Below are 12,410 nucleotides of genomic sequence, written 5' to 3'. Positions count from 1 at the left end.
GGCCGTGTCAGCGCCGCCGGCGGGCCGGGCCTGGGGCCGTCGCCCCTCGTGCTTCTGCTCTTAAACCTCGGGGCTGCAGCGCGGCTCCGCAGGCTCTGCGGCCCGGCGGGGGGCGGTTTTGCGTAGATCTCCCTGTCCCCAGCGGGAAGCCTCTGCGGAGCACGAGACGCTTGCTGCCCGGCTGCCCGCGGGGTTTCTCTGCGGTTGGTTCTAAGCCGTAACGTGCTTGCGAATAAGTGGCTCAAGCCGGCGGGTGACCTTGGTCTTCAGAGACAGCAGGCCTCTTGGCCGGGCTTAACTTTCTGTAAAGCGAGCGTGAAAGGCTCTGCTTCCCCTAGRGATTCGGCCTCTGGTTTAAAAAAAACAAAAGCAAAAAACCCCACCACAGTTAAGGAAACAAACGGTGGAAGTCCTGCCGTTGTCAGCCTTCTCCAAAAGGCCGAGCCGTGGTAACGACGCGGCTAACGGCACGGACGAACGAGCCAACCTCGAGGCAGGGAAGGGTCCGAAAACAAGCCCTGGTTTCGGCCCCGGTTTCACGCGCCGGTGAGCGTGCGGCGCCCGGCGCAAAGCGCGCGTCCGTCCTGACCCGCCCTGCGTGTCTCTTGCAGAATGGAAGAGGAACTGGCTGCTCCTTCCACATCCACGGACAAAACGGACAGGTGAGGGGGGAGCGCGACCTGCCTGGCAGCTGCTGAAGTAGCCGGGTCCGGGGGTTCCTGCTCTCGGCGCTGCCGTCTGCCAGCCTCGCTCAGAGGGGGTCGTTTTTCGGGTGTGCGGTTGGGCTTGGGCCTTTGCTGCTGTCGTGGGCGCTGAAAATGGGTTTGCCAAGAGCCTTTTACAGATGTAATGTAACAAACCCCTTTGGAAGATTATTAAATGCATAAAAATGAAACAAAGTCCTGAAGCTAGGATTCGAATCTGTCACTTTTCTCAGGTGCGTCGTGCTGTGCTATGAGAAGTCATAACTTGGCTTTGCTCTTGTTCTTTGTTTAGCGAGTATCAGCATCTGGAGAATCGCGGTGCGGTGCTTGGTGGCGCGTTGGTGTGCGGCTCTCGAAGCACGCAGTGCTAACCCACCTTTGTCCTGTCCGATTCTGTTACCTGCTATTGCAGCAACTTTTTAGAGTTAACCTGTTTGTCCTTGGACATCAAAACTGAAAGTTAGTCCGGATAAAACCACTGGTAGTGCCAATGAGTGGAGTGTGTGCGACTTGCTCTCATGCGTAATGCTGCCTAAGCTTTGGAGACTGGATACAAATTTTTCTGACATCTCACTTTTCTGATTATGTGGAAACTAACTGAATCCTGTATTGTGTTTTTGCAGTATGGATGTGGATGGAGAATCCAAGAAGCTACTGGGTTTAGGACAGAAACACTTGGTAATGGGAAATATTCCAGCTGCTGTCAATGCATTCCAGGAAGCTGCTAGTTTATTGTAAGTAATAAAATGCTTTGTGTGTTCTCATAGGGCTTGGATTTTGGCTTGACTGTACTGATGTAGGTAGAAAGGAAGATTTAGTTTCCTACCTTCGATAGGCTGCTGCTGTTATAATACAACTGAGGAGGGCACAAACTATTTAAAAGTAAATAAACTCAGTTGTTCAAAAATACTGTAGTTGGTGTGCAGTTTAGACAGCTTTGTAATAATAATTGTTCATGTTATTGGGAGAAAAAAAGAATTTGATGCTTTATTTTGCAGTGTATGGTTCTGATGTAGTCTGTTAATCTGAAAATAATGGGATCGTGTTACTGGCCCATTCTCTGCTAGTATTGGTTGGTCTCTGAGGGTGATAGTTCTTGGGGTTTCTAGATTAATTWGTTTTGTAGGATGCTTATGAGAACCAGTTCTAGATTAGTGAGAAGGACACTCACTATTTGCTTGAAAGTGGGAGATAAGCTAAGGAACTGATTCTTCCTGTCCAGGAGTTTTTAATAGCTTTCGAGTTCAATATCAAAATCTAAGAGACCCAGAATAATGCTTCATTACCTTTGTAGGGGTAAAAAATATGGTGAGACAGCGGATGAGTGTGCAGAAGCTTTTTTTTACTATGGAAAATCTCTTCTGGAGTTGGCCAGGTATGCTAACAGTTTCTCATTTATAGTGTCTATCCATAGATGTACCATATGCTTCCTCTGGGCTATTTATAGCTGAAAGGGACTGGTGTGCCCACTTCTGAGAGAGAAAAGGAGTGGCTGGTTTAAGAAGCTGTTGAGTTTGATTACTGAGAGTGAGAAGTGATATCAGAGTGAGAAGTGATATCAGAAACAGGATGGTTTCTGGCAGAAAAACAGAACCCAAAAGTAGGAGCAATCTACTGTGGCTTGTTTGATGTTACTTAAACTTTGTAACAGAAGCACTTTTAAGGAAACATTTGGCAAATATTCATGCTTCTTTGGAGGGAAGCGTTACCTACAAGGTTAACATACCCAAATATCTTCAGAGCACAACCATCCTGGCATCCAGGCACTGTTGGGTAAAGAGTAATTGTCAAGCTTTGAGATGAAGAATCTGGCTGGGGTAATAGGATTTTGYGCTAGTGTAGGAAGGATTATACTAGAACGATGGGTTGGATGGGCCAATGCATCATGCGGTTCTGCAGTTAAAACAGTATGAATACAAGAGCCAAGGGATAACAAACTTCTATTCCCTATAGAATGGAAAATGGTGTATTGGGAAATGCCTTGGAAGGGGTGCAGGTTGAAGAGGAAGGAGAAAAAGCTGAAGATGACTCTGTGTTACCAACTGTTGATGGTATGTGAAGCTGTCTGCCATGTCATGGAGATACCAAGCTGCATTTTCTTGTCTAAATGATCCAAGTCCAGTTCATCGCTTTCCTAGGTAGTCTGAATCACTGTATTGAAACTCTTAGCCTTAATGGACTTTTTTGTTCCTCTAAACTTGTGTAAAGATTGAACAGAACCTCCAAAACTTCTGCAAGTAATTGATCATTTAAATCATGTGTGAAGGGTCACCAGATGCCTGTGTCCTGAAACACTGCATTCAAACTTCTTTTCTTAAGCCTCACAACGAACTTGAACTGCTCTGTAAACTTGTAGCAGTACAGTGTATGTGGTAGGACAGGTCAGAGCCTCTGTTTTGGAGGAAAAAAAAAGTCCAAGAACAATAACTATTCTATACTACCTGCAGCTGGAGGTAATACAGGAATTCCTGCTAGTCCAGACTATTAAGAAAAACTTGGCACCTTTTGCTTAGCTGTGACTAAAAATGCTAGCGCACAAAAATGCACACTGCTTGAGCAGCCGCTTGCAATAATTCAGTCTGGGGGAGGGGAAGAGACTTAGTTCAAGCTGCACTGTTGGTTGCGTCCTAATACTTTCTATTTCAAAAATGGACTTTTTTTAGGAAAGCTATCTAACTTGATGACAAACCAACACTAGAGGGTCTGAGGGTGGTATTTTCAGTGCCCGTTAATGCTTTTATCACTAAACTTGAAGACATGTTTATGCTTCCTCAATCATGTAGAAGAAGCAAGGGAGGAGTTGAGAGAGCAGGTATATAACGCCATGGGGGAAAAAGAAGAGTCCAAAAAATCTACAGAAGAGTCTCCGGTACTAACTGAGAAAAAAACCAAAGGAGATGTTGAAATGGAAGAGGTGACGGAAGAAAAAACAGGAGAAGCAGCAACTGCTGACATAGAAGTAAAGCTTGAAGAGGCTGGAGAGAAGGCAGAGGCTTCTGTGGAAAAAGAAGTAATTTCAGAAGAACAGGAGCAGCAGATAGCTGTGGAAAAGGAGACTACAAAAGGGGAGGCAGCTGTGGAAGAGAAGATAATGGAGAAAGAACAAAAGACAGCATCTGAAGAGGTGGCAAAGGAAGCAACTGAGGAGGAGGGAAAAATGACAGACATGTYGGACAAGAAGGCAAAGGCAGCTGTGGAAGAGGCTGAAGTTGCAGAAGCGGCTGCAGCTGTGGAAGAGAAGGGAGTGGCAGGAGAGCAAACAGCAGAAGCAGCAGAAAAGGAGATAGAGACAGCTGTGAAAAAGGGAGAGGCTGTAGAAGGGCAGGCAGAGGCAGCTGTGGAAGAGGAGGCAATAGCACAAGAAGTGACAGCAGAGGCGCAGGCAGCAGTCAAGGAGCAGAAAGAAGCTGTAGAAGGGCAGGCAGCTGAGCAGAAGAAGGTAGAGGAGAAAGAAGACTGGGTAGAAACAGCTACAGAAGAGAAACCAGATGAAGCTAAAGAGGCAGAGTCCTCAAAGGAACCAGTGCCCACAGAGGGCAAAGAGCCATCTAATGACATGGAAGAAAAGGCTGAAGTAGCTGCTAAGGTAGAAAAAGAGGAAAAGAAAGATGACCTGATGGAAGAGGGTGATGGTGCTAAGGTAGAAAAAGAAGAAAAAGATGACCTGATGGAAGAGGGAGAAGGTAACAGTGAGAGGAGAAAAGTACTTTTGGGTGGATGACTTGATGGATTTGACTGGCTAACAAAAAGGGTAAAAAGTGTTCCATTCAGAATTTTCTGTTTGCCTTAGAATAAGGAAAAGGCGCAGTAAAAAGGGCTCTTGAAGGATTTTTACATTCCAGTAACTGATTTCAGTTAAGTGTCAAGGAACAGTGAATAGTCTCAGTTTCTCTAGACTAACGCTTAACTAACTGCAAAGCAAACCTTACTTGTAAAACAAACTTACAGCATTGTGAAATGTGTAAGTAACAGCTAGGCTGGTGGAGAATACTGAATGGATGTTCACTTGCATGCATCTGGGTTTATTGCACTAACCTTCAAATAACTCGAAGCACAAGTTGCCTCTGGTTATAACCTCATTATTTAAAACAGTGGAGCAGAAAAACAAAAACAGCTGAATACATAATAAAATAGTAAATTTGCCTTTACAAAACGAACTCTCTGGATGAATCTTTTGGATGGTGATTAAAAATGAGAATTTGGTTAATTTGCCTGGAATCTGAATGCTTATTGCTTCTATCAGTACAATCTTCCAGCTGTCTAGCTCTTTCTGCCATTCTGCTTCCCTGCTTCATTATAGCTGTTTTCAGGATTGTGTTAAAGTAGTCTAGCAAAACTTGTACGCTTTTCTGAAGTATTGCATGGCCTTAAGAGGCCATAGCTTCCTCTTACACAAGTTACTTGATAAGCTGGTAATTGGTGCTCTTTGCTTGTCAGTAGCTCAGCTGCATGGAAAAAGCCTTCCTTAGGTGTGGCAGACTCCATAGTTCTGGACACTGAAAGGATTTGTGCGGCTGAACACAACACCTTCAAAGTGGTGAAATAGCTTCCTAATATAAACTAGGAGAACAGCTATCCACTATTAATCCTGTGAAAGGCTGCTTATGCAAGCATACTTTTCCTTTTGTTTGAACTCTGTTAGTGTGAGGACACTCTTTTTGAGTATCTTGGTGCCCTGTCATGCCAAGTTCTCTACTTAAAATGGACTTTAACTTCCTAACATCTCCTCTGTTTTACCTTTGGTCAAGCTGTCCTCATAATTACAGGTTTGGCCTTAGTGGTCAGTTGTAAGTGCACTTTTTTTGGGGAGTCAGACTAACCAGTTCGCAGGTTCTCTGATCTTCCCAATAATCAAATTCCTGTTACTCTGGAATTAGTCCATGGTTATGATACAGGGATTCTTTGTCATTGTGTATCCAATTTGGCACATGAGTCAACCAATACTTTAAAGTAATTAGCCAGATTCCTTCACTACCTGTTCTCCCAAAGTACTTCCTACTCATAGAATAGCTCATGCAACACTGAGATGCACTGTATCATAAGTTAAATCAGTCCTACACTATGGCAGGTTCATTAATAACATTGTGACTTAAATGTCTGAAATGAGAAACACTAATGAGTTCAGAAACAGTTTTTATTTTGTACACAGCTTGGCAGCTATCTTGCTGAAAACACTTGTTATCTGTAGCATGAAGGTCCAGCAACTGCCCGGTACCTCTAGGGCTGCTCAGGATCCCAGGGCTTCAGTGGGAGTTCACAGTGCATTTGTGAGAATTCAATTCTAGGTAAGTTAGCATTCTAGATAGTATGAAGTTAAATTTAAACAACCACTAAGGCAACTTGGAACTACCTTTGTCTGCAGTACCTAATGTTTTCAGCAAGATGGCTGCTGCTGGCTGATAAGAGGATTTAATGTTATCTGTGCTCTTCTTGCATCACACTTTTAACCTTTCACTGAAGGATAAGGGCTGGATATAGTATGACCTGCCTGGCTCCATGTAAAGCAAGCCTATTGGTAACAAGCATTCTCATTCATCCTCTTTCGTTGTAGAAGCAGAGGAATCGGAAGAGGAAGATAAAGAAAATGACAAAGCTGAAGATGATAAGGAGAATGAATTGACAGTAGAAGACAAGGTGAGACTGCTGATCAACCACTCTTGGCACAGTGCAGTATCTGTCTAAAAGTCATGGTAATGACCTTAAGTTCAAATAGAATAAAGGTGAACATGTTTCCTGGTTTCTGACGGGGGAAGTGGGGATATTGGGGAAATCATACTTTTCTGACTAGAAATCTGTTACACTAGTCAGGAGACTTCATCCTGAGAATACTAAGATTGGAATATTTTTTTTAAAAAAAGACTTGGAAACTAGTATTGCCTATGGAAGGGACAGTATTAGGCACAGTTTGACTTATAGGACCTTGCTCATCTTTGCGAACTTGTGGCTTATCTGGCAACACTGAAACAAGCGCTTGCAGTCTATGGATCAATAATACAGCCTGGCAAACGCAGGGGGCGGGCAAGCCTCAGCAAGTAAGGCTGCTTCAGCTCATCACTAAAGTTGCTTATTTGTAGCAGATCCTTTTCTACTTGCTTTGCTGTGTCTGACTGCATTTTGAATGCACCCAGTCCAATAAGCCTTGATTAGGGTGGGAATTAAGTGGAAAGTGTAGTGCTGCTTAAACCCAAGGATTTATCTGTCTCTGCCTCAGGCTATTCTAATGGAGTTCAAACAGCTTATTGGAACACATGGAACACAAACTCCTTCATTCAGTTTTTGGCTCATCTTAATAGCAGCTTAAAACCCAGTCTTATTCTTAGGGTAATACTGGTCCTTGTTGCCTTGTTATTTCTAAAAATTAAGGGTATATCAACTAACTATATATGTATATTCAACTTTAAAGCCTTCACTACAAGCATAGTTTCAGTTCATGTAATAAGCTCTTGTGTAGTTTTATTCTTATTTTTCGTCCTTCTAGCATTAAACTGTTTACATCTAGATGCAACTTACTCCTCGAGGATACTGCTTAGAAACTTGGTGCTGTTATTTTAGTGATGTGATATATAACCAAGCTATTTAATGCATTTCTAGTCTTTACAGGAAAGTGAGGAAGATGAAGTTGGAAATCTTGAGCTAGCCTGGGACATGCTGGAGTTAGCAAAAGTGATCTACAAAAGGTAAAAATTCATTCTAATTTGTATGTCTGTTAAAGAAACTCAAAGGAAATTGTTTGGGAGGTGGCATAAGTAACTAATGTTATATATTCTGACTAGGATTTGAAAATGACATAACTTTTTCTTGATTTAGACAAGAAACAAAAGAAGCTCAGCTCCATGCGGCTCAGGCTCATCTAAAGCTAGGAGAAGTTAGCATCGAATCTGGTAAAAAAAAACAGTATTAATTCTCATGTACAAAGTGCTGAGTTTAGCTTTCTGCTGCTCTCAATTCCATCCTTTAAAATGACCAGAGATTATTTTTCATCTAATTATGCTAGTGCAGCCATGTGAAAAGCTTTGGAATAAATAGATGAACAAGCCGTACCTTAAATTGGACACTTACATGCTATTCCAGAACAGCAGAAGAAAGCTTTGAGTTAAAAACTCATGTTACCAGATTGAAAACAACCTGGTCTTCTGCTTTGTAGAGAAGGTCTGGCTAGCTTCAGAAACTAGGAAAGACCTTTTATTGAAGTACTGAATCACTGAGCTTAATGGGAAGTCAGGTACCAAGACACTTTCAGAACCTGAAGACTGCAAATCAAAAATGGCTGGCTCTCCTAGACTTTCCAAAATGTTGGAGTACGGTCAGGAAGGACCCTCATGTTTTATGCATGAGAAAAAGGGAGTGGGAAGCAGGCCTCAGGTTCAGTGGGCTTCTGGTCTAGGGCTACAACCTGAGGGTTGTGTTTTATGTCACTGGAGTACTGTCAATGAGAGCTTGACTGGAAAGTGGCCTGTAACTATACTTAGCTGTAGATTCAAGCTGCAGTTTTGAAAAGTAGTCATGCAATTCATGGCAGCAAGTAAAATAGCAGAATTCACGTGGCTGCTTTTGTCTTAGCTGCTTAGTTTACTATGTTGTTAGTAAATGGACAAAGCACTCTTGAAATAAGTAGAGGAACTCTATTTCTTTTTTCTTCAAGTGGGAGGCAGTGTTGGACTGAATGTGTTGTCACTTGATAATCTGAAACTAGCCTGTTACTGGACTCGGCGATTGCCTTCAGTAGTTCTGTTCTCAGACTATATTAAAAACTGCAGTAATACATGTAGTAGCTGAATAGGGAGGCAGATCTTACTTGTTTGGATAAGTGCATGTGTCTAAAGGCTTTATGGTTTTCTCCTATAGAAAACTATACACAGGCTATAGAAGAGTTTCAGGCCTGCCTGGCCCTACAGCAGAAGTACCTGGAGGCTCATGACCGCTTGCTAGCTGAAAGTCACTACCAGTTGGCATTGGCATACCACTACAACAGCCAGTTTGATGAGGCAGTCCTACAGTTTGGGAAATCCGTAGAAGTCATTGACAAGAGAATGGGTAAGTGGATGTATAAAACTGCCTAGCAAGTGGGATAGCTGTTATAAGTCTAAGCAGACTTTGTTTAAATTGCCCTGAAGGCGTAAACTTATTACCTTGCCATGCAGATATTTGTAACACTTCACTGATCTGCAGCTGGTAACAGACTATACTAGTAACAGGCTATACTAATGTCACAGTTGTCTAAACAGTCTTTGTTAGTGGGTCCTAGCCTCTGTGGATATAGATAACTGAACAGCTACTTGGTGGGGTTTTGTTTTTGTTTTTTGTTCTGTTTTTTGCCATAACTGTGTCATCCTAGCAATGCTTACTGAACGAATAAAGAAAACGGAAAGTGGGTCCCCTGAAGATGAGAAGGAGATTGAAGAACTGAAGGGATTGCTTCCTGAAATTAAAGAAAAGATAGAGGATTCGAAGGAGTCTCAAAAGAGTGCAAGAGTAGCTGAGCTGGCACTGAAAGCAACTCTGGTTAGTATGTTCTGCTGTTTCCTTTTAATGAAATATTCTTCCAGTAAGACTTAAGTAAACCAGTGGTKGGAGATCAGACTGTATCATACAGATAGGCAGCTGGTGGTTGCTCACAAATGATATGGACTATGACAGAGAAACTGACAGCTGATACCTAAAGAGAACAGATAGTAAATACCCCGAAATAAATTGTCCCAGACTAAACTAGAATTTGGAAGGCTTCTGTAGCAATTAATGGATCAATACTAGAAATGATGGTTCAGTCAAATGTTATGCAATGCTCAGTCCATTTTCACTAGATCAGGCTTCCATCTGTCTCTCCTGTTCATAAGTACAGGAACAGAATGCAATGTTAAAACACTAAAGACTTGAGGGTTTTTGTTTTCTAAACTAGCATATGTAGTCTTGTGTGAATTAATAGTCAATATTTGCTTGCTCACAGTTTTCTTTTTCTTAAGGTTGGAACTACATCTGGCTTTGCACAAAATGAAGATGGTGGTTCTGTTTCCACAGTAAGTTAAATCAAGATAAATGTCTAAGAATTCCTGTCTCCTTTAAGGATTACTGTTTGCTGTTACTTATGTTGCAACTTCTGTCTTGTAATAGATTCCAGTAAGAAAACCAGCTGATGGAGCATCTCAGTGTGTTACAGACATCTCTCACCTAGTCAGGAAAAAGGTGTGTCCTGAAATGACTAGTTGGACAAACAGTTTATTTTGAAGTACTACTGGCTTGCTTTGTATAATTGGATTTCTTGGCTTAAAGCTTTTTTCTAGCCTAGTACTAAAATGCTTGGAGAAAAATCTAAAAAAAAAAAAACAGAAATAGTGCATGAAACTCCTTTCCACTGGGAGCCAATCAGTCTGGGAACCATCCAGCCTCTTGGAGACTAGTTCTTGATGGTTCAGCACCCCGCCTGACCCACACTGGTTTAACTTCAGAGCTGAATTGTGTGGCTTCTGCAGGCATTCTCTGAACAAGTGCCCTGCTCTGCTGAGGACTGGCAAGAAGAGCAGGGCAGCCTACAAACCTTCAAGAGAAGGGCAAGCAACCAGGCTGAGTTGGGTTCCCTTACTTCCAAGTGGAAATGGAGAATTGGACTTTTATAAATGGCAAAGCCAGTCTAATGTGTAGCAATGCTAAATGTCTCTTACTGAGATAACAAAACATACTGAATGCAAGCTTCCTTAAAGGTGTAGGCTTTTGTCAGAACTGTTTATTAGTATAACTAAAATTATCATATATGGAGTCATCTTGGTTTTGTTTTGTATGCTGTTGTGGCACAGCATGGCTGTCTGCCTATGTTAAATTAGCCTCTTTCAGTTCAGGTTTGCCTGGAGCAACTTTGAAGCTCCTGCTCTACACAGGTGATTGTAGATGCCATAGATGCCCTAAATCTATCCACTTCAAATGTTATCTAGCTCAGCAATAGGATGCTTCCTTGCCAAACTATAAGGATAATTCAGCACTACAGGTATTAGTATCTAAATAATACCTTACTGGAAATCCTTTGTAACTGAGACCTTTGTACCAAAGCTTCAGAGCTTTGGTTGAATCCTAACACTTGAAGTATCTGTCTTGAATCTGGCAAGTAGAGGTTGAATGGATAATGCACAGTGACATCTAGATGCTAACTTTCTACAAATATTTAAGCTTAAATTTGTGCATAGTGAAGACTAAACCATTTTGTCCTCAGAGGAAACCAGAGGAGGAGACTCAACAGGGAGACAGTGAAGCTAAGAAATCTAAACCAGAACCGGCTGTCAATGGTGGTGGTGCTGATGCTGCCCCCAGTGGAAATGAGGTTGCAGAAAAAATGGAAGAGGAGGTGGGCAGTTGAGTCAGGAGTCTGTGACATGCATATTTCCTTCTCTGTTCAGGCATGGTTGTGTGCCTGGTAGATGTATTGGTGTGTTGCCTGCTGGTCTTCACAAGGCTTCCCTGATAAGTTGGGGAATATTCCCAAGTTGGCAGGGTGCATGTTGTACCTAGGTGTCTGATGCTTAGTGAGCTGGAAAGCAAACTAGCTGTGGAGACTTGTGGGGTGGGACAGAAACATGCACTGGGGTTCTGGGTGTCCAAGTCAATGCCAAAGCATTTTTACAAAAGAATGCTYTTGGGTTTTAATACTTCTCAACTGGGCTGTAATTGTTAAAATTGATACTTAAGATTAGCTTTTGGGCTCTGAAGACCAGCAAAGCATGTGTAGTTGGTTAAGTCTTTAATTCCAGTAGTTTAGAACTGGTGCATGAATTGACACTAGTATGGTGTTTTGTTTTTAAAAACAAGTATTTTTCTTCTCTTTTTAGACAGAGAAAAGGCCACAAGTGGAATCAGGGGCTGCAGTTGAAAGCACAGTATGATAATTCTTTAACCTGGGACACTCCTCTCCTTACAAGGAAAATGGTTTTGTATATAGTGTATTTTTTCACTTTTTGGCAACTTTTGTATGACTTCAATAAAGATTGTAAGCAAATATTGCTTGTCTTGATCCTCTTTCTGGTGCAGGTTTGTAAAAGCTACTTTGGCTATATTCAGGAATGTTCAAAGGGCAACATTGCACTAATTGTGACAAATGCTTGGCCACCATCTCTTTTCTCTTGCATACAAGGGGACTTGGTAACTATTGCCTTATCACTTGGCATGGTATGTGCTCTATAGATAAGTAGATGTTCTTAACTCAGCTGTGCTTAAAATCTGAGCATCCACTAAAAGATGGTGAAGTAGAAGTTGGAAAGGGAATAGTTTTCAGTACTCTGAAGCTTAAGCTTGAGGATAACTACTAACCTTGACTGTTAGCTTCTTAGTACAGATGAACTTAGATTGAACTGCAGGCAGTAGACTTGACCAGGTTGTAACTGAGTTCTTCCTGTCAGGGGGAAGGTTGCATCAGTTATCTCTGAAGTCAATTATCCCTTGAGTCCCTTAGCCTGCTGCACCCTTGGTGCTGGAGTRGGGAGACAAAAGCTTCCTGCAATCACAAGTGAGCTTGTGGTGGCAGAGTTGATCTTGTGCAAGACTACAAAGCCCCTCTGTGTTGCTGGCACTGTGAGCCTCTGAAAGCAGATGGGCTCTTCCAGTGTAGCCCTGGCCTGGATTTGCTCTGCAGCTGTCACCKAAGTGCTAGCCCTGGGGCTTGAAGGGGTTGGGAGCCCAGCTCKGTGCTGCAATTTTAGCGCACTACAAGGGCACCATGCATTTACT

The 12,410-nt window shown here is 42.4% G+C and overlaps 1 protein-coding gene across 5 annotated transcripts in view; it reads left to right on the top strand.

The window, feature by feature from the left end:
* The window catches only part of NASP (nuclear autoantigenic sperm protein), a 12,479-nt gene extending 795 nt beyond the window's left edge, over positions 1–11,684 (top strand). Inside the window, exons 2-15 of one of the 5 annotated variants that reach the window (XM_026086581.1) lie at positions 612–662; positions 1,328–1,438; positions 1,999–2,079; positions 2,658–2,755; positions 3,488–4,387; positions 6,256–6,338; positions 7,305–7,381; positions 7,512–7,585; positions 8,550–8,738; positions 9,040–9,206; positions 9,665–9,718; positions 9,813–9,884; positions 10,903–11,034; positions 11,516–11,684. In XM_026086581.1, coding sequence (XP_025942366.1) covers positions 612–662; positions 1,328–1,438; positions 1,999–2,079; positions 2,658–2,755; positions 3,488–4,387; positions 6,256–6,338; positions 7,305–7,381; positions 7,512–7,585; positions 8,550–8,738; positions 9,040–9,206; positions 9,665–9,718; positions 9,813–9,884; positions 10,903–11,034; positions 11,516–11,569 — 2,143 coding nt within the window. In that variant the 3' untranslated portion in view covers positions 11,570–11,684. Of the gene's footprint in view, positions 1–611; positions 663–1,327; positions 1,439–1,998; positions 2,080–2,657; positions 2,756–2,782; positions 2,843–3,487; positions 4,388–6,255; positions 6,339–7,295; positions 7,382–7,511; positions 7,586–8,549; positions 8,739–9,039; positions 9,207–9,664; positions 9,719–9,812; positions 9,885–10,902; positions 11,035–11,515 lie in introns of those variants that run through there. The other 4 variants (XM_026086580.1, XM_026086579.1, XM_026086582.1 and 1 more) reach the window with 4 other exon arrangements.
* Positions 11,685–12,410: the final 726 nt, after the last annotated feature.

Source organism: Apteryx rowi, unplaced genomic scaffold, assembly GCF_003343035.1.
Source record: "Apteryx rowi isolate R43461 unplaced genomic scaffold, aptRow1 scaffold_7, whole genome shotgun sequence".
Lineage (NCBI taxonomy): Eukaryota > Metazoa > Chordata > Aves > Apterygiformes > Apterygidae > Apteryx > Apteryx rowi.
Note: the sequence above shows the minus strand (reverse complement) of the source record. Positions and strands in the feature narration are given on the sequence as shown.